Below are 20639 nucleotides of genomic sequence, written 5' to 3'. Positions count from 1 at the left end.
GCCCTCAGTGATGAACCAATCCTTGGGGGTGGGAGTGGGGATGGAGGAAAATGGATGGAGGGAGTGGAAGAGGAAAAGATAAACAAGAGGCAGGCCTGTGTGAGTGGCCAAAGCCTGCCCTAGGTCTCATACTTACACTGCACCCTCCCTGGCTTGGCTTAGCCTCTAAGGAGATGGAGGCTAGGGACCCCCATCGTATATGCACAGACAAATGCAAACACATTCCCACACACAGACACAAAGATACAAGACACAGTCACACACACACACACACACACACACACACACACACACACACACACACACCACGGAGACAAACACACAACCAGGGCAGCCAATGGAGATTGCTGATTGGATGCTTTGTTGGCTCCCAACCAGATACCCATGGCCAGAACTGTTGGTACAGCACATCTCCCAGCCACGACCTGCTTAAGATGGGGTCCTGAGTCTAAGGGCAACAAGCCCAGGGGAGGTGATACTGTAGCTGGGGAGCTCAGCAGAGGAGGGGAAATGGGCCCTACAAATATGCAGCTGGGCACGGTGTCGGACGCCTATGATCCCAGCTCTAGTGAAGCTGGGGCAGGAGGATTGCCTTAAGTTCGATGCCAGTCTGTACTACTCAGTGAGACACTAACTCAAAAAACCAAAATAAATAAGACAAATGTAGTTCCCTGCACATGTAGGGGGCCTTGCCTGGGGGAGCAGACACAGGAGATAAGAACTGAGAAGCAGATGGGGCCTCTATGGGTGTGCACGGGCCAGAAGCAGAAAGGGCCAAGGAGGGTGGGCAAGGTAAGTCAGCCGGTTAGTAAGCTCCAGGAGGGCCTAGCAGAATCAACCTCTACCCCACAAATGCCTTATTTGGAGGCCATGTCCTGGCATCCCTAAGAGAGCCTGAGTTAGGACCGGAAGAAGGCTGGGAGCCTCACATGAAAGAGGCTGAGTGCTGCCTGCTACTGAGGCAGGAGGTGCCCTGAGTGGCCAGGATGGGGCCTAGTCTGTGAGAACTCTTGCCTCTGCTGCGGGAACCTGAGCAAGAACACGGCCAGATCCCAGCACGTGCCGGCCCCAGGCCTGCCTCACCTTCTGACCTTCGGGACCCAGCTGGGGAAGTGGAGGGAAAACAGGCTGGAGGGGCAGGGGCAGGGTCTCAGGTGGACCGCTCAGGCTGAGCCTCAAGGTGGGCTGTAGAACGGAAGGCGCAGCGGAGGGGCAGCAGGAGGCGGGCGAGGGTCTGGAATTCCTCCGCCCCTCCTCCCCACCCCTCTGCTTTCCCAACCGCTGCGGCTGGCGCGGGAAGGACGCGGAGGCCCGGGCTGGGCTGGGGCCCGGGAGGAGGCGGCGCAGGCCCCGCCCCCCTCACATCTGGGCCGGGCGAGCGGCCATCCGGCCAGGGGAGGGGGCGGCGGGCGGCGCTGGCTAGCAGAGGCGGCGGGCGCACGTCGAGGGCCGCGGGCCGGGATCCAGGCAGCCGGACCGGTTCGAGCTGTCTGAAGGCGGAGGTGAGCTCTGGTAGTGAGAGAGGCGCCAAGGTGGGCCATCCCATCTGTCGGCTGAGACCCCCAGATCTGCAAACCCCTCTCCCCCGAGGGTTTGCAGCGGGAAGGCAGCTGTGGGAGCACGCGGGCTCCTACCGGGGCTTTGGGACCCCACACGCGCTGTGCGGAGCTCGGGAGAGCTGTGTGGGTTGGACCAAGCCCTGGGGGAGCCAGTTATGCAGACCCAGTGTCTACGCCCGAGGTGGAGGCCGAGGTTGAATGCAGGAGTGTGTTGGGAGGTGGTCCCGAGGTCCCAGATCCTGTGGTCTGGGGAGGCGAGAGAGTGGCCAGGGTGCCCGGGACACAGGTTTCTCTTCATGAGGCCAGCTTGGGGGTCCATGTTGGGTGGAGTCTGGCTCCCACAGGGAGCAAGCTTGCGTGGGGAGACAGGGCGCACTGACCCAGCATCCAAGGACTGCAGATGGCCCAGGAACGGGTCAGTGGGGGAGGTCAAGGAGGTCTGTGGCAGAGGTGGGAGGGCTTCGTCACCCTTCCGGACAGAGGTTGTTTGTGAACTGACTGCTGGTGGTGAAGACCCAAGGGCATGGGGCAGAATATATGGGAAGCAAAGTTGAGGACAGAGAGGGACCATGGGCAGCCTTTTCTGTCATCCCTGCCCTAGCACAGGAGGGGCAGCCCCCTCACTCCACAGCCACTCACTGGTCTCTTCTGTATAGGGTGGGGCAGCCCTTTGGGTGCCATTTCTGATCTGGCTCTTGGGCCCTGGTTGTTGGCCCAATCTGTGGCTAAGAAGAAATGTTTGTGGCCGTACTTAGTCCGCTGATGGCCCTGTTCCATTAGAGGCCTGGCAGGGTGCTGTCAGGCAGTGGTGGACCAGAGAGGCAGGGCCTCAGGCAGGTGGGGAACTATAAAGATCCAGGTGGGCTCTTTGTCCTCACTGGGATGAGGTGAAGGCCTGAAATCCAGCAACACTACACATCTGCAGAGCCAGTAGTGCTCAGCCTCAACACGCTACCCCAAGAGAGATCCTCAGAGAATTCTGTCAGGCAAAAAGTCCTAGGGTATTGTGAGCCTGGGGAGCTCACTGGGAAGTCTCTGGTTGTGAGTGGCCTACTTGGCCACACCTTTTCCTGGTCCCTAGTGCCTTGTGGCTAGAAGTCAAGCCCAGGGGTCAGGTGAATCTGAAGATTAGCAGCCAATATGAAGCCAAGGGCTAGGGGTCAGTCCATGGGTGAGGTTAAAGGTCTGTCTCTGAGTAGGTAGAGGTCAGGATGGAGCCAGAGTTTGGCAAGCGCTTGCAGTCAGGAAATGGAGTTACTTTCCATGTAAATCAAACTGTCCCACCCAATTATTTTCAAACGCATAGGCATCAGCAGCCTAAAACTAGTGGACTTCTAGGGAGATGTCCACCTCCCCCATTTCCAGCTGTGGGCCCTGCCCAGACCTAAATTTGGGAGTGAGGTTGTCCAGAGCCCCATGGGCAGCACTCTCCTGCAGTGTTTTTGAGTGCAGGTGCATGCTGGGGTGAGCAGGGTCCCATGGGGGTGTGTGCATGCTTGCTTGACTGTCACCCCCTTCTACCACCACCTCTCCAGGAATCAGTAAGAAATTCCTTCTTTTAACACAAATTGATTCTTCCTTCTAAAAGAACTCAAGATATGTAGAATAAAGTCCTCAATAAGACTGAAAACTTCTAACAGGGAAAAACTCAGTCTATATCATGACAGAAGAATAATGTTCACCTTGGCTTTATCAAGACCTTCCATATCTGGATTTGGTCCTCACGTCCCTTGTGTCACCCGTTTTATGGGAAAAGGCACTGAGGTGTGGAGAGGTGACATGATGCACTCACGCTGGGTGCCATAATAAGCCCTTGACATTCCAGAGACCCCCTGTAGGGGCCCTCCTTGGATCACACACTCAGGAGATAAGGTGACAAGCTGTGAACAGCTAGGGAGATTATAGGCACATAGCTGGAACATGGAATCCAGCGACGGCTCAGTCTTCTTTTCTTGGCAATGCTAGGTTGTTTCTCTTGCAGATCCAGTAGCCTTGGTCCAAAAAGATCTATTCATTCATTCATTCACTCAACAAGCTGGTTGCCACACTTAGCACAGAGGCTAGCATAAAAGAAATGCCTAGTCCACATGTGGTAAAGAATTAAGATGTACAAATGGGGCTGCCAGCCCCTCCTTTGTGACCTGGACCCAGTGGTATGCTGGTGAATGTTTTATAAGCAACTGTCTGAGAGGGGAAAAAACATGGATTGTAGTCTTGTCAACTTTCATGTTGTAAGTACTCTCACTGTGGCTGGTTTCAAGTTACCAACAGTGATATCCGTGAATGCAGAATTAGGAAAAGAGACAGTATCATCTCTGGAGTGCTGGAGAGACCCAGCACACCACTCTGTCCCTGAGCTGAGCTCCTGTCCCTGGCTCCCAAGTTCCCTACTGACACCTTGTATTTGATTTCCCTTTTTCTCAGCATCGTCTGGCTGCTATGCAAGTGCCCACAGCCAGCCTCTGCCCTTCTCCTGATTGTGATTCCTAGGCATCCAACTGTGTACCGGACATGGGGGACAGCAGGACTGAATGCATCTGGAAATTTCCATGGTGCTGGCCATGCAGGAGTGCCCTAGGCCTACAGGAGCATGTGGGAGTCTGGGTGTCTGACCGTGACCAGGCTGGGTTTGTGTGAACCATGCAGGAACAAGGGCGTGTATGTGTGTATGTGCATTCCAGTACCCAGTTCTGTGTCTGCCTGTGTTGTTAGCAAAGTTTCCTGATTGAGCTACCAGGTACAAAGAGGGAGTAGGCCCTGCCTTTGTTTAGGGATGTGACCGGCCCATAGATAAGGACGATAACATCCATGATATGCAGACCTTTGAACCCAGGAACCTCTCTCACTTACAAGTTCTGATTCAATGGGTCAGGGAGCTGAGGTTCTGCATTCCTGACACACTCGTGAGGGATGCCAGTGTTGTGGCCTGAGACCATAATTCGATCCAAGTAACAAAGTTGTCAGGGCTTGCAAGATCCTGCCTGTAGCCTGGGCCCCAGAGCTTCAGAGACATGGGCTCTCCCTCCAGCCACTGTCCTCAGATGTGTTCCTTATCTCATCAAGTTTCTCCAGAAGTTTAGCTCAGTTCTCTCACTCCCTGCTCACACCTCACCTGGACTTACCTACCTTGGGCTTTTAAGACAGTTGTTTTCTACTGGGAATTGAACCCAGGGCCTCACGTGTGCTAGGCAAGTGCTCTACCACTGAGCTACATCCCCAGTGCTTTTTAAGTTTTATTTTGACATAGGGTCTTGCTAGCTGCCCAAGGTGACTTCAGACTTATGATCCTCCTACTTCAACTCGTGAGTAGCTGGGGTTACAGGATTGGGCCACCATGCCCACCTCATCTAAGGAACTCTTAAAAGTATCTAGCTTCGGGCAACCCATTTGGGACTCCTCCTGTCTCTCAGGAGCTATTCTTATTCCCTATTCATATTCCCCAATAAATTTTCCTACTCTTAAATAAATAAATACAAGCAAAAAAAAAAAAAAAAAGAAACACTATGAAAAAAAGCATCTAGCTTCACTGAATACTCTTATCAAGGTCTTCAGGAAATCTTTCCCTATTTGCCTTTAACTGTTGCTTCTCTTCCCTTCCTTTCTCCTTTTTGCTCTTTTCCAGCCCTGCATGACAATGTCTCCCAAATGCACATCTCCAACTCAGATTTTCTCCCTGACCTCCAGATCACCTATCATCTGGCTGCTTGGAATAGTCTTAGATCCAGCTCCAAACTGTGCACTGTCCCCTTGCCAGCCTGTCCCTTCTCCAGTATTTTTCATTTCACCATCCATGTCTTCCTTTGAACCAGAGAATACCACCTTCCTAAGCCCCCATATCCCATCTAATCCAGTCAGCTCTGCTGATTTTAACTACTGGGCCTCAAATGTCTCCACTTCTGTCTCAAGCCCCACAGCCACCACCATTACCAGTTGGGCTTCTTGTAGTCCGCTCTTCCCAGGTAGCTGGAGGAGCATCTCAAAATGCAAATCAAAGCTGAATGTGGTGGCACACACCTATAATCCCAGTGTCCTGGAAAGCTGAGGGAGGAGGATTGCAACTTCATGCCCAGCCTGGGGAACCTAGCAATTTAGCAAGATCTTATCTCAATTTAAAAAAAAAAGTTTAAAAAAATTCTTAAGGGCTGGGGTTTTAGTTCAGTGGTAGAACATTTGCTTAACATGTCTGAAACCCTGGGTTCAATCTCTAGTACCACCCCCTCAAAAGCAAATTGAGTCATGCTGTACCCCTAACCTGCCACTTTAAACCATTCAATATTTGCTACTGCCCTTCACACAAAACTAAGTCTAATGGAGGGTCCTGGGGGCTCAGCTGTTTCCAGCTGTCCCCTTCTCAGCCCTCAGTATTGTTTGTAACCCAAAAGTCACTTCTATGATTATCTGATGATGTTCAGCTCATCCACCGATCTGTGGGTCCCCAGGGCAGGGACAGTGTCTCTAGATTACTGATGTTCCTCACCTAGCACCTGGCCAGCGCCTGGCCCCAGAAAGCATCACAGAGCCTACTGATTTCTACAAAGCAACGTCATTTTTTAGCTAAGCTGGGTCTGTGGGGCTGAGCTTTAGATGACACTAAGGAATTGCTGTAGATTTAGTTAGACATGATAATGGGGTTGTAATGGTATCTTTGAAAATGTCTTTATCTGCTGGAGAGACATATTGAAGAGTTTATAGGTGAAACAATATGATGTCTGGAATTTGCTTCAAAGGACTCCAGCCAAAAGTAAATAAATAAACTAAATAAGCATTCAGAGAAGGAACAAAGAAATAAGTAAACCCTCTTCTGCTTGTCTGTTCCTGTTGACAGCTGCAGAGCCTGCAAGGATGCTGGCTGTCCCAGAGATGGGCCTGCAGGGGCTGTACATCGGTAAGACCCTGCCACTGCCCTGACCACCACCCTACTCCCCTCCACTGGGGCCCACCAGCATGCTGTGGCTCCTGAGAGCTGTTCTGGACATGCATGCTTGCATGTGCAGTGTGGTCTGTGTGCTCAGGATCTTGAATGTAGGTGTGTGGACACTTGCAGGGAGGGGCTTGTGCACAGATCTGTGTATTAAGTGTGTGTACAGAAGTGTGTATATGTAGAGAGGGTCTGCATGCACAGGGTGGATCTGTTCACAAGAGTGGGTGTGTGTACATGCATGTGTGTAGGCAGGGTCTATGTGCACAGGACTATATCCATATACATGTGTTTTGTGCAGGGGTGTGTGCACAGGATCCTGGTTGAGTGTGTGTCTGTGAGAAAGTCTCTTCCCAGGACCCATGGGGGATATGGTGTACAGGAAGACCATGTGTCTACAACCTATGTGCACATGCACGTCCGGCCTGGCTTGGCCTGGCCTGAGAGCAGCTCTGGGCCTGGCAGGGATGGGAGGCCACCAGGCTGGAGGGACACTCCTCAGGAAGTCCGTTCACAAAGACCTGGTGGGTTGGCCCTTCCTTCCTGCCTCCCTTCCCAGGCTCAAGCCACAGCAACACAGCCGCTCAAGCTGCAGCTGATGGCAGGGCTGAGCCTGTGCTGGCTGAGTGGTGAGGGGAGCCCTCAGAATGTGACCATTGGGTGCCTGCCCTGCCAGCTCCCGGACAGACTACAGCATTGTCCGAGTGCTTACCAAAACCCCCTTTATTCTCAGCCCCTTGAACATGTTCCTGGGTTACCCCAAGCCCAACAAGGGCTGGGGACCTGCCTAGGGTCACATATTAGCTGAGGTGTATGTGTATTGGGGTGTAAGTAACCAGACTTCCCAATGCTTGGACATCCTGGACTCAGAGCTGGGGTGAGGGAGGCACTGCCCACCTCCTCCTGATCCTCCCCAGGCAGCCAGATGGGCCTGTCTGTGGCCCTTGTGGGGGTGGGGGAGGGGAGGCTCCATGAAGGTCTGATTAGAACCATGTGGCTCATCTTTACAGTAGAGGGGAGCAGCCCCACTCCTGGGCCAGCTGGCCCACCTCCCAGCCACTTGTATGTGTAACTTACTCTCCCCATGTCTTCTCCACCCTCCATTCCCACCCTAGGAGCTCACTTGCCCCATCTGTCCCACCCTCCTGTCCCTGGACTCAGTCTCGCCAGCACACAATGCTTCTCTGTCTCCTCCCCTCCCCCACTGTGTGTCTGAGGGGTGCTGGGGTGGCAGTGAGCCAGGGCAAGGTTGCCTCAAACTGGTCAGGGGCCCTCAGTCCATGCCCTGCCCCCACCTCAGCATGTCTTTCCTACCCTGCCAGTCCCCCTACTCCAGCAGGACTGATGGGGAATGTCCTGGAGCCAGCCCTGGAGCCCTGCTGCCCTGATCATGCCATGGTGACTTGCGCCCTCTTCTCCACAGGCTCCAGCCCAGAGTGCTCCCCAGTGCCCAGCCCGCCCGGCTCCCCAAGGATCCAGGAAAGCTGCAGCATTGCCCCCCTCACACCCTCACAGTCACCAGTAAACCTGGATGAGGGATTGGGGCGGGTGGCCTGGGTGGATACGGAGGAGGGCTGTGCCTGGCAGGGGGTGGCTGGACCTGGGCTGGGAAGGAGAAAAGGGCAGGAGTAGGGACATGCCACCATGCTTCTTGCCCTTGCACACTCAAGTCCCATGCCCACCTGAAGGATTAGCCTTAGGTGGCTTTGATGGTAGGGTGACAATTCTACTAAGAAGGTAAGCCCCATATAACTAACTCCCCACCCTCCCTGCTGCAGAATGATACCCTGGGGCCATGGTGACTGGCCTGGCTGGGGCAGGTGGCAGGGTGAGCACGTGGTTTTTCTAGGTCCTTAGAGTCCTGAGGCCTCCCAGAGTTGCTTCCCCTCCTGCCAATGACAGCCTGCCTTAATTCAAGCCATATCTGGGGGAAGGGAGGAGTGCTGTGAAGAGTACTTGGAAACTACTGGCTTGATGTTTCCAGGACACACACACACACACACACACACACACACACACACACACACGCATGCTCCCCGGGCCACTCCACTGGGATGGTCTTGCCCCCCTGATCCACCCTGGACACTGTTGTTCTTAGGAAGCCCAGGCCTGGCCTGGGAGAAGGCAGAGATCACTCAGCCTGTACAAGGGCCTCTCCATCTGCCACAAAATCAGACAGTCTGGTTTGTGTCACTCTGGCCACAGAGAGCAGGGGGTAAAATACACACAGGTCCATGTGCTATAAAGCTGCCCAAAGGAGCACAATTGCTCCCAGCTGGGCCCAGGCTGGAGGACACCATGAAGTTGGGGGTGGGAGGGGTGGGCGAGGCAGTGGTGGGCAGAGAATTAAAAGCACAAAAGCAACTGTTAGAGCCCAAAACTGCCTGGGTGACCTGGAGGGCAAGGGTTTCTGAGCAGTTGGACTCTCCTGGACTCAGGCTGGAGCCTGAGAGGGGTGGGGAATGGTGCCCTCCTGGCAGTGGGCCATTTCCTGCTGGCTGCACACTGACTCCAGGTCTTGGATTTGCAGAAGCCAGAAGCCCGAGTTCCCCAGCAGGCCTCCTTCTCTGTGGTGGTTGCCATTGACTTTGGCACCACATCCAGCGGCTATGCCTTCAGCTTTGCCAGTGACCCAGAGTCCATCCACATGATGAGGTGACGGTGGCTGGGCTGGAAGATTTGGGGTGGGACAGGTCTGCTACTGGAAATAGTCACAGAGGCCTGGGGTCTCCTCAGAGCCCCTTCCATCCCCAGTCTGGGGCTCCCCACTGGGACAAAAGGTTGGAGGATGGGCCCTAGGTCTGGGTCCCCAGCCTCAATTGGAGTGCTCCCTCCCTCTGTAGAAAAGCTCAGGCTTTATTTTTCTTTGTGATGCTGTGGCTTGAACCCAGGGCCTCAAGCTTGCTAGGCAAGTGCTCTACTACTGAGTTACACCCCCACCCCATGGTTTTATTTATTTTAAATATTTGTTGAAATATAACAAACATGCAATAAAATACACAGATCTTTCTGGGGAGTTACACACAGACACACACACATATGTGTGCATATATGTGTTTAAAAATTAAAATGGGCTATCATACAACTTGCTTTTTTATTTTTTAAGTACAGAATGCTTCATAAGGGTCCTCAGCCAAGGGACAGGAGCCTTGCTAATGCCTATATTGTTCCAATTTTAGTATGTGTACTGCCAAAGGGAGCACATAACTTGGTTTATTTCAAATTTGCAATGCTATTTGGTAGATGTTTTGTGTCCAGACTTACACAGCTGCCACTTTCTTTTGACAGTTGCCTCGTATTCCTCAGTACAGATGTGTCATAGTGTATCCCCTCCCCTCTTATTTAGGGTTTGTTTTCCTCTCATTTTTCAGAAAAAGTGCTACAGCTAATGTCCTCTGAAAATTTATGCTGGGATCTCTGTAGGGTAGATTTCTAGAGGCAGATTTGTAGTTGTGACATGTCAAATGAAGAACAAAGAAATAAAGGTCTAAAGACTGACAAGTCTTAGACTTTAGACTGACAGAATTGCTATGAAGAGATGTTTGAAAACTTCCATTCTGATGTTGGGTTTTGCTTGAACTCTCCTGTTTCAGTCCATTTCTTGTTACTATAATGAAACACCTGATACAGGCTACTTTATAAAGATAAGAAGTTTACTCTGACTCACAGTTCTGCAGGTCAAGGGGCTACACCTGATGATGACCTTCTTGTGGGTAGAATCCCATGGTGATCCAGGGCGTCACATGACAAGAGACAGGAAACATGTGTATGTGTATGTGTCTGTGTCTGTCTAATCTCTCCCTCTTTTTTAAAAAAAATTCTTTTAAAATTTCAATTTTTATCAGTACATGGTTGCTGGTGATGTAGCTCAGTGGCACCGTGCCTACCTGGCAAGTGTAAGGTCCTGAGGTCGATCCCTGGTACCGGAAAAAATACATATATATCAGTACATGTTCGCAGTATATAATGATTACATTCATTGTGAGGAGTTGGTACATGTGCATTACACATCTCAGTTCTTATTATTTCCCTTCTCCACCCCTCCCTCCTCCCTCTATCTCTTGGTCCCCTTTCCATTTGTGAAAGATCTCTCTCCCTGTTTCCTACTACCCATATTTTATCTTGCTTTTTATTTATATTTTGGGTTTCTCATATAAGAAAAACAATTTGATATTTAAGCCTGTGTGTCTGATTTATTTCGCTTAAAATTATGGTCTCAAGGTGCATCTATTTTCCTACAAATGACTCAAATTTATCCTTGATAGCTGAGTAGCATTGCATTGTGTTTAAATACTATTCATCTGTTTATGGACACATAGGCCACTTCCAAGCTTCAGCTAGTATGAGTCATGCTGCTGTAAACATAGCTATTTACAGATAACTGTAATATGATGTCTTTAACTTGGGACCTCCCTCTTCTTATAAAGCTACCAGAATTCAATAATATAGGCTTCAACTTAATGACCTTATTTTAGTCCTAATCACTTTCCAAATGCCTCACTTCTAAACACTATAAATGGATTGTTTCTACCTTTTTAATACTTTGCAATGGGGATTAAATTTCCACATATGAAGACTTGGGGGCACTCAAACCATATGTATCCAAACTGCAATAACTCCCCTCTGGATCTCAAGACCCTGATTCTTTGAATGTGTCTTACTGTGGATGCAGCCAGGAGGTGAAGCTACCAAAAGTCCCCAAACTCTCAGCCCATACTGGGATAGGAGATACAAGAGGCCTTACAAGGCCTCAGAGGCTGAGTGGAAGGGGAATAGACAGAGACAGAGGTCACTGCCCCAAAGATACATGGCACTTGAACTTCAGGAGCTTGGGTTGATTTTTCCTTTCCTTGCAACCTCCACATGACAAGAGGCCACAAAGGTTTGGACACTCAACCCTCTTGGAACTGCAGGGCGTTCCAAACGGCATGATCCTCAGCACACACAGCTGAGCCCATGCCAGCCCCGTGGTGGGACCAGGGACACATGAAGGGACACTTTCTCTGTCATATGGAAGTGACAATCACAGGAAATCAGTGGAGAACATCTTGGCCTCCTCCCAATCCTTTCTTTCCACCAGCCATCAAGCCGATTATTTCAATGTCTCTCCAAAGTCTCTGGAATACCATTCCTTTTCTCTCCATGGCCACCAACTTGCCTTTGTTCAGCCTTTCCCTCTCATCTGGACCTTGGCAGTAGCCTCCTTCCTAGTTTACCTTCTCTGTCATCTCTTCCCTCCAGTCTATTCCATATGAAGACCAAGCAGCCTTCCTTTCCAAAGGCAGGTGTGGTCCTGTGTCTTCACTCTTCTGCTTAAAATCCACCAAAGGGCCAGGGATTTAGCTCCATGGTGCTGCTTCTGCCTCACAAGCACAAGGTCCTGAGTTCAATCCCCAGGACCAGAAAAAATAAAATAAAATAAAATCTACCAAATTAGAATACTGTTATAGCATTTGATGTTCTTCATCCTCTGACCTTGACATTCCAGTATTTTCTCCTCTATGTATTGAGCCAGTCTAGAGCTGGCTTCCCCTGCTCTTTCACACCTCTGACCTTTTGCACTTGCTGTTCCTCTGGCTGAATTCCCAGTCCCTTCTCCCAAAGGGCTGCAGTGGTGAACCTGGTCTGAAGAGGTCCAGGCATCTGAGAAGGCAAAGGAAGGAGGAGGGAAGAATTTGCCAGGCTATGAAATAAGCGAGAGTTCTGGGCAGATGTCAGAACCCTGCAGACAAGGAGGTTCTGAATCTCATTTAGGTGTTGGGGACCTGCCAGAGGGGCAGTCTTCTTGGGTGTAGTTGCTGAGGTGGGTCAGACAGAAGTGGTCATGAAAGACGCTGAAAGAGCTTGGCCTTAGGAGACAGCTTCAAGGAGGGCAAAGTGGGGAGGGCTTCTGCTAGGTTCCTGGAGAGACACATCAGGAGGCCGGACCAGGCCAGTGGATGATGGCTTGCTTCTTCAAGGAGAGGTCAAATAGTGCCCCTCCGTGGAAGGAACAGGGCTGAGATGGGACCAGTGGTCCCATGGACAGAAAGGCTAGCATTTATGAAAATTCAAGGAGTGCCATTTGCTTGTCACAAGAACCCTAAAAGGTAGGTACTACTATTGTTACCACTGTATAGATGAAAAGACTGAGCCTCAGGGAGGTTGTATCCTACCCAAGGTCACACAGCTGGTCCCAGACCCAGCATCTATCTTCATGAAGGGATGGTTGTTGCTGACCCCACTTCCCTGTATCTCCGTAGGAAATGGGAGGGTGGGGATCCTGGCGTGGCCCACCAGAAGACCCCTACCTGCCTGCTGCTGACCCCGGAGGGTACCTTTCACAGTTTTGGCTACACTGCTCGTGATTACTACCATGACCTGGACCCCGAGGAGGCCCGGGACTGGCTCTACTTTGAGAAGTTCAAGATGAAGATCCATAGTGCCACTGTGAGCAATGTTCGGGCAGGGCTCCCTCTAGGGAGCCGGGGCCAGGTTGGGCAAGACCAGGGTTAGTGGAGGGCGGGGCACAACCAAGAGTTGAAAGGGCCCAATGGAGGCATGGCTTGGAGGCGTGGCTACAGACAGAAGACCAAGAGTCAGGCGGAGCTCAAAAGTAATGGGAAGCAGCTAAAATGGGAGGGACCCAGAATAAGGATGGGTTAGAGGAGAGGCGGGGCTAAGGAGAGGCACTAGGGGGTGGGGGACTGAAAATGTGAGATTGGGCAAAAGAGGAGAAGCTCCAGGAGATGAGGTGATTTTAAGGAGGTCATCAGGAAATGGGGGCAGAGCTGTGGCCTTCTCTAAAGACACTCTGTGTCCCTGCCAGGATCTCACCTTGAAGACCCAGCTAGAGGCGGTAAATGGAAAGAAGATGCCAGCTCTGGAAGTGTTCGCCCATGCCCTACGCTTCTTCAAGGAGCATGCCCTACAGGTGTGCCACTGCCCGTCCCTGCCTACTGGGGCAGTGATTCACAGGCCTTCTTACTCCTTTCCTCTCCCTCACCCCACTCCCTGTCCATGAGATGGGTAGTCATGGCCAAGGGTAATCTTCACACCCCCCCCACCCCTCTGGTGGAACTTCCCCCAGCCATACAGGGGGAGGGAAGAGGTTCTTCCAACGCAGCTGGGAAGCCCTTCCTGAGATCGATTAGTTCTTCCAGCTCCCCTCTGGGCTGAAGATGCCCCAACCCATCTGTTCCCTCTGTTTTAGTTACTTTTCTTGTTGCTAAGACAAAATACCCAACACCCAAAAGTTAAGGGAGGAAAGATTTATTTAGCTCACAATTTGCAGAGGTTTCAGTCCATAATCAGTTGGCTCCAAGGCAAGGTGGCATGGCAGGCAGGAATTGCAGAAGGAAACAGTTCACGGCAGGCAGAAGGTACCAAAGCAACCAAGCAAGATATCACAGTTCTTCCTATCCCTTATCTTATCCAGGCTACTCGATGCAGGTAGCACTCACACCCTTACTGCTAGTGCCCTTGATCCTAGTATTGAACAGCAAATCAATTCCAGCATCACACACTCTAGATCCAGCCACCTCAGAAAAAGTCCCACCTGTGACTGCATGAGGCTTTGGAGGAACATCTAGACACAAGCCATAACACCTCCCTGCCCTCTCCTGCTGCAGGAGCTGAGGGAGCAGTGCCCGTCACTGCCAGAAAAGGATACTGTGCGCTGGGTGTTGACAGTGCCTGCCATCTGGAAACAGCCAGCCAAGCAGTTCATGCGGGAGGCCACCTACCTGGTGAGTACACACGGGTGAGGGCCCTGGGGGTGGCCATACCCTCATCTCCCACCACCTACAGACCATAAAGACCTCCAGCCTTCCCCTGCTGGAATTTTGGAGGATTGCTGCCACCAAGAGTGGAAGTGGGTCTTGTCAGATGAACAAGAGGCACAGTTCAGACTAGTGAGACAACATCGTAAGCAGGCTTTCCTAGAGGCACAGCTCAACATGCAGCCTTATGAGCATGGTCTATTGAAGATGGGCTTTCAGGAGAAAGGGGAAGGAGGAAGCAAGACAGGAGAGACAGCTGAGCAAGATGTGGTCCCTCAGAGTGTAGCATCAGCCTAGTCCCTCAGGGAGCCTCTGAAGGAGAACTGAGTAGCACTGAGTTGGCACAGTAAGGCAAGGGTCTGTCTCACCCTGCTACTGGTTGTAGGGGGAGTGGGAGGAATACCTGTCCAAGTGAGGTGGTCCCCCACAGCTGAGGGGGCAGCTGTGAGCAATGGGCTGAGCACTGAGGATACCCATTTTGACTGGCATCAGTGCTTTAAGGAGACCTTCACCTCTGCCCGCACCATTGTGGGTTCTTAAACAGAGGGAAAGGATTCTGGCCAATGTGTGCTGGTCTTCCTACTCAAGATGCATGAAGGTCTGGAGGAAGAGGGGCGGGGCTCAGGCACTACCCACTCCATTGGAGCTAGAAAGAAGGCACAGCCTCAGAGAGCAAGAGTCATTGCTTGGCCCTGCCCCTGGGGCCTTTGCAGACAGCGCCTAAGACAGTAGTGGTGAGCCTATGGCATGCATGCTGCAGTGGGCTGTTTGTATCATTAGAAATTCTAAAAGGTTCGCCATCACTGTCCTAGGACATCTCCAGCCTGCCTGTGGCCCCGCTGGGGTTTCCAGGGCCCCCAACACTTCTATACCTATGGGCCATGACTCAGGCATGACCCAGGGGCCAGGTCTGTATAGTATATTGCTTGTTTGTAAAAGGAGCTGGCCCTGTGTAGAGTGGCATCCCCCTGTAGAGCCCAGGGTAGAAGCAGAGCTGTCCCAGCCAGAACATATGACACCCACCTAGTGTCCCCAGCCTGTTTACTTGCACTGCTTCTCCCCGCACTGTTCTCTGCTCTCAGCTCCAGAAGGGCTGGCCGTGGGCAGGAAGTCCCTATCACCACCTATCTCCCTCTGCCCCACCTGGTCAGACTCCAGGAAACCCTACAAACCCTGAAGTACTTCCCAAAGGGATCCCCTGCTCTGGTTCAGGAAATACTAGTTCTCAAGAGTGTCCCCCCCTTCACCCCACCCTGCAACTGTACTGTCTTGGTGCCTAGAATGTCACTGTTTCCTTTCTGCTATAGCAGATTCTCAGGAACACAGTTCTTGTGGGAGTGGGGCGGCCTGTGGCCAGTGTCTGCCACCAGCCTGGTGAGCCCAATGGAGCCCCCCTGACATCTCCTCTGATGAACTACACCCCCACACTGTTCCAGTCTCTGCTAACACAGCAGTCAGTGCATAGCTGGCCAGCCCTGCTCCTGTGAGGGGAACTTGCTGCAGCCCTATCATCTCTTCCTGCTGTCAACCCTTTGGCCCCTTTGGCCATGCCATGGCCCTCCCCTGCCTGGGACACAGGGCAGCTGTGAGGCTGCTCCAAATTTGCACAGCATGAAGGGGCCTGAGAGACCTAGCATGGGTGGCGTGTGACAAGTGACAGGGGAGGAGGTGGGAGCCCCCAGGCCCTGGGGTGCCGTCTTAGATTTGACAACCTCTGGTGCTGTCCACTACCTACCCCAGGCTGGCCTGGTGTCTCGAGAGAATGCAGAACAGCTACTCATCGCTCTGGAGCCTGAGGCCGCCTCTGTCTACTGCCGGAAGCTGCGGCTGCACCAGCTCATGGACCTGAGTAGCAGAGCCCCAAGTGGTGGGCGACTGGGCGAGCGCCGCTCCATCGACTCCAGCTTCCGGCAGGGTGAGTTGCCCCCAGGGATGCTGCCCAGGGCCCCAGGGACACTGCCCAGAGTGGGGCTTGGAGGCAGTTGACCTTGCAGGGTCGAGAGGCACCAGGGCCAGAGGCTCAGCCAAGTCAATGATGCAGGGGACAGAGCCCCATCTGAGGGGGCCAGCAACATCCCTGGTGGAGGAAGGCATAGCCCTGCTCAGGGGGGACCTTGGGAGGGGGGACACAACACAGTCTTGATCTGAGATGCCCCATCTTAGGGCAGAGATCTCATCTTGTCTAGGGGACCCCCACCTGAGGGTAGGGGAGACTCAGTCTACCCTAGGGTGAGGTGCTCAGGTGGGCACTGACAAAGGAGGAAGTCAGGCTGCACTCCCATCTTTCCTTAAACAGTGGCCGTATCAGCTGTTGTCCCCCACTAGCCCCATCCCTCCTGTCCCCACCAGCCCCATGCTCTTGCTGCCAGGACCAGGCATAGAGGGCAAAGACAGTGGTGAACAACCTTGACTGTCTTCCCAAATGCCATTTCCCATAGCAGGCAAGAGCCCCAAAACCTGAGCTCCTCTAGGATACCTGGGGCTTCCCCTACCCCACCCAGCTCCTCCAAACCCTCCTAAGCCTGATCTTGCTGAGGCCTGATCTCTCCTGGGTTAAGGGAAGATCCTGTGTCCAGAAATACCTCCTCTCAACTGTTAGATACAATGCCCAGGTTTTGGGATGACTGTTGTCTTCTTAACTGGCATAGGTGTTTCAGGGGCACTAGCTGCTCCAGGTGCTCTGAGGTGGCTTGAGGATGGGGTTTGAATGTGGTAGTTCCTGACCTCACTGTCCTGCTCACCCCAACTCCAGCCCGTGAGCAGCTGCGAAGGTCCCGCCACAGCCGCACATTCCTGGTGGAGTCGGGCGTGGGAGAGCTGTGGGCAGAGATGCAAGCAGGTGGGAGACAGGGGGTGGAGGGATTTTTTTCCAACCCTGCTGGGAACCGTATACCGATGGGGCACACTGCCTAAGCCCACTCCTTCCTCTTCCATCGCAGTATCTAACCTGGAAGTCCCCTCACTGTCACCCGCATTCCCACCTCACTCAGAGCCGCGCCCCTAACTCCTATTCTCTTGAGGGATTCTCTGGGCACCGGGGTGGCTTGCAGAACCTCTGGAGCCATTTCTCTTCCCAAATGCCACAACTCTGTTTGGTGGCCTGAGGATCAAGCACCCAAAGGCGCGCGCGCACACACACACACACACACACACACACACACACACACACACACAGAGTTTAAGAGGGTTGGAGGCTGCACAAGGCCAGAGAGGGCTCAGGGCTGAGTTTGAGGCAGGCCCTGAGTGCCTGAGCTGGCCGCTACAGGGGATCGCTACATGGTGGCAGACTGTGGGGGAGGCACTGTGGACCTGACAGTGCACCAGCTGGAACAGCCCCATGGCACCCTGAAGGAGCTCTACAAGGCATCCGGTGAGTAGCTACCTTACTATCCGGCCTGCTCCAGCCCTGCAGCGCCCTCTGGCGGCTCAGTGCCCGCTGACGCCCTCTGGGCTTCCCGCCCCACTGCAGGAGGCCCCTATGGCGCGGTGGGCGTGGACTTGGCCTTTGAGCAGTTACTCTGCCGCATCTTCGGAGAGGACTTCATCGCCACTTTCAAAAAGCAAAGGCCAGCAGCTTGGGTGGATCTGACCATCGCCTTCGAGGCCCGCAAACGCACAGCGGGCCCGCACCGAGCGGGGCCGCTCAATATCTCGCTGCCTTTCTCCTTCATTGACTTCTACCGAAAGCAGCGAGGCCACAACGTGGAGACGGCCTTGCGCAGGAGCAGGTGGGCCCAGGGCCGGGTTCAGGCCAGGTTTGGGGATGGGGAATGTCAGGGGAAGGGAGGGTCACCTAGGGGGCGGTGGAGGTCTGTCCAATCGGTTACACACACACACACACACACACACACACGCACACACACCACATGGGAGGGGGTGGGATGGGTGAATGTGCCCAAGGGGCAGATCCACCCTGGAATCCGCACTTGAACCTAAGCAAGGAGAATCATGGGATGTGGATCTTCTCCCGGCCATACCAGACCACCCTGCCAATGCTTCTTGGGTACTCTGCACTGAGGAAAGGGGAAGCTCCTCTTCTGCAACCTCATGCCTAGGACCGGAGCAAGCTGTGCAGAGGGGTGGGGATAAGGATCAACGTCTACCTAGTCCACCCTGCTCATGCGGTGTGCAGTCAGCTAAGAGCACACCTGCCTGGAGGCAAGGGTAGGAAATGAGGATCACAGATCCCAAGCTGCAGCAAATAGCTGGGCTTTGACCTATTGACCTGTGTCCCCTTTGCCACCTACAGTGTGAACTTCGTGAAGTGGTCCTCGCAAGGGATGCTTCGGATGTCTTGTGAGGCCATGAACGAGCTCTTTCAGCCCACGGTCAGTGGGATCATCCAGCACATAGGTGAGTGCCTGGGCTCAGGTTCTCCATTCACCCCACTAGGGAATAATTCCCCTTGTCAGGACCAGAAACAGCCACACATCCGTCCACTGGGAAGAGACCCACCATCACCTGAAACACCTGGAGCATGCAGGGTGGCTGTGATTAAGAGCTACAAGGATAACTGGCAGTCTTGCCAGGTTACAAAACCTCTAGTGCCTCAGTTTCCCCATTAAATGAGGGTTATTGTACTGGGTTCCCCCAAATGCTATCACTTGGGTAAATGAGCAGACTTGTCTAGTGGGCATGCTGTCTTGCTTAGGCGGTTGATCCCATAAATGCACTCCGTGGGGTGGTGGTAAACAAGGGGCTTGGGGTCTAGCGTTGGTTGTGAGGACTTGGTGGGTGACCCTCAGTGAAAGTAGTTTTCCAATCAGGAGGTAGTTCACATGGCGAGGTGTTAGCTGCCAGAATACAGGTGAGGAGAGGGCAGGCATCAGTCACTCCTTTCTCCTCTCTTTCTCCATGCCCCCACCCCCCTGCCCGCAGAGGCGCTGCTGGCGCGGCCCGAAGTGCAGGGTGTGAAGCTGCTGTTCCTGGTGGGCGGCTTCGCAGAGTCGCCAGTGCTACAGCATGCAGTGCAGGTGGCGCTGGGCGCCCGCGGTCTGCGCGTTGTGGTCCCGCACGACGTCAGCCTCACCATCCTCAAGGGCGCCGTGCTCTTTGGCCAGGCGCCCGGCGTGGTGCGCGTGCGCCGCTCGCCGCTCACCTATGGCGTGGGTGTCCTCAACCGCTTCGTGGAGGGACGTCACCCACCCGACAAGCTGCTCGTGCGCGACGGCCGCCGCTGGTGCACCGACGTCTTCGAGCGCTTCGTGGCCGCCGAGCAGTCAGTGGCCCTAGGCGAAGAGGTGCGGCGAAGCTACTGCCCGGCGCGCCCCGGCCAGCGGCGCGTGCTCATCAACTTGTACTGCTGCGCCGCTGAAGACGCGCTCTTCATCACCGACCCCGGCGTGCGCAAGTGCGGCGCGCTCAGCCTGGAGCTCGAAGCTGCTGAGGGCGGCCCGGACAGCGCCGGCACGGCCCCCGGGCGCCGCGAGATCCGTGCGGCCATGCAGTTTGGCGACACTGAGATTAAGGTCACCGCCGTAGACGTCAGCACCAATCGCTCTGTGCGCGCCGCTATTGACTTTCTTTCCAACTGAGAGGGCCAGAGCAGTGGCAGCCCCCTTAGGCCCGGCCCCGCCCTCTTTCGGAGGCTTGGGAAGCAGGATGAGGACAGAGGACGTGCTATTTCCACGTCAGCGCCCTTTTTGAGCCCTCCAGCCACGGGAGGGTGGGTGGGGACTCATGGAGAATTGGTTTGGGACTGGGCTTTGGTCCACTGACTGGAAGGGCCTCCACCAAGAACCAATGGGTAAGGGAGACTTCCAAGAAGTTTGCAAGAGGGCATCCTCAGCCTGGTGGAGGGCGTGTGACATCAAAGGCAGAGTGCAGCCTTTGAACTGAGGGTTATAAGGCGAGACCAAGTGAGGCAAGCTTCAGGATAGAGGTTGTGTGGGCCCTGAATCTGAAGGGCAGAGCTCAGATTAATGGGCTCCTGTCTTAGGGATGCCAGGCAGCGCATTTGCATGTTGCAGGGAAATGGCAAGTGGACACTAGAGGGACAAGGGTAGTAGTACCTTCCTGGATGTGGTGCTGGCAACCCAAGGATGACTGTTAACTGCAGAAAGTGCAGTGCTTGACTAATGGGAAGGGTATGCTATCTTGGTGAAGGCAGTTTTGAAGGGATTTGGGGGTAGCATGGTGGGGGGCCCCCAAGGGCAGCCTATGAGGGCACCACTTGCATCTCACCCCGGCCATTCAAGGGCAACTGGAGGAGAACAGGTAGGGCAGAGGGAGCACTGGGGAATGTTCACAGCCCTTAGGACATTCCTTAACCACCTGTAGGCCTGTTTCCCCAAATGTGAAATGTCAGACACTTTCCTCCAAAGTGTCAGCCCCACATGCCTGAGAACCCATCCTAAGGTGACAATAAAATGTTTATGGCTCAAGGGGAAGCCATGGCCTGCT

The 20639-nt window shown here is 53.6% G+C and overlaps 1 protein-coding gene across 6 annotated transcripts; it reads left to right on the top strand.

Annotated features, from left to right (window-relative positions):
* Positions 1 to 1386: 1386 nt before the first annotated feature.
* Positions 1387 to 20626, top strand: Hspa12b (heat shock protein family A (Hsp70) member 12B). 6 transcript variants are annotated; one of them, XM_087188708.1, is made up of 14 exons: positions 1394 to 1502; positions 3984 to 4225; positions 6385 to 6444; positions 7901 to 7956; positions 9008 to 9132; positions 12720 to 12906; positions 13286 to 13390; positions 14088 to 14204; positions 15978 to 16152; positions 16990 to 17076; positions 17503 to 17607; positions 17707 to 17965; positions 18487 to 18590; positions 19116 to 20626. In XM_087188708.1, exons 2-14 carry the CDS (start codon positions 4150 to 4152, stop codon positions 19769 to 19771), a joined length of 2112 nt encoding a protein of 703 aa, XP_087044834.1. In that variant the 5' UTR covers positions 1394 to 1502; positions 3984 to 4149; the 3' UTR covers positions 19772 to 20626. The 6 variants fall into 6 exon arrangements, with proteins under 6 accessions (XP_021110664.1, XP_004840789.1, XP_087044834.1 ...); XM_021255003.2 differs by having other exon boundaries at positions 7901 to 7998; XM_021255005.2 differs by lacking the exon at positions 3984 to 4225 and having other exon boundaries at positions 1387 to 1502.
* Positions 20627 to 20639: the final 13 nt, after the last annotated feature.

This window comes from Heterocephalus glaber, unplaced genomic scaffold (assembly GCF_053883595.1).
Source record: "Heterocephalus glaber isolate CG9 unplaced genomic scaffold, H.glaber_assembly_v1.0 deba00001532, whole genome shotgun sequence".
NCBI classification, from domain to species: Eukaryota; Metazoa; Chordata; class Mammalia; order Rodentia; family Bathyergidae; genus Heterocephalus; species Heterocephalus glaber.
The sequence above is the reverse complement of the archived record's forward strand: the minus strand, read 5'-3'. Positions and strand labels throughout refer to the sequence as shown.

Excerpts from the sequence above, each read along its gene's own strand:
- Hspa12b (XM_021255003.2), top strand. The coding sequence starts at position 4,150 with ATGTGGGAGTCTGGGTGTCTGACCGTGACCAGGCTGGGTTTGTGTGAA. Across the intron at positions 12,907-13,285 it reads TGAAGATCCATAGTGCCACT|GATCTCACCTTGAAGACCCA; the intron begins GTGAGCAATGTT and ends TGTCCCTGCCAG. Across the intron at positions 17,077-17,502 it reads GTGGGCAGAGATGCAAGCAG|GGGATCGCTACATGGTGGCA; the intron begins GTGGGAGACAGG and ends TGGCCGCTACAG.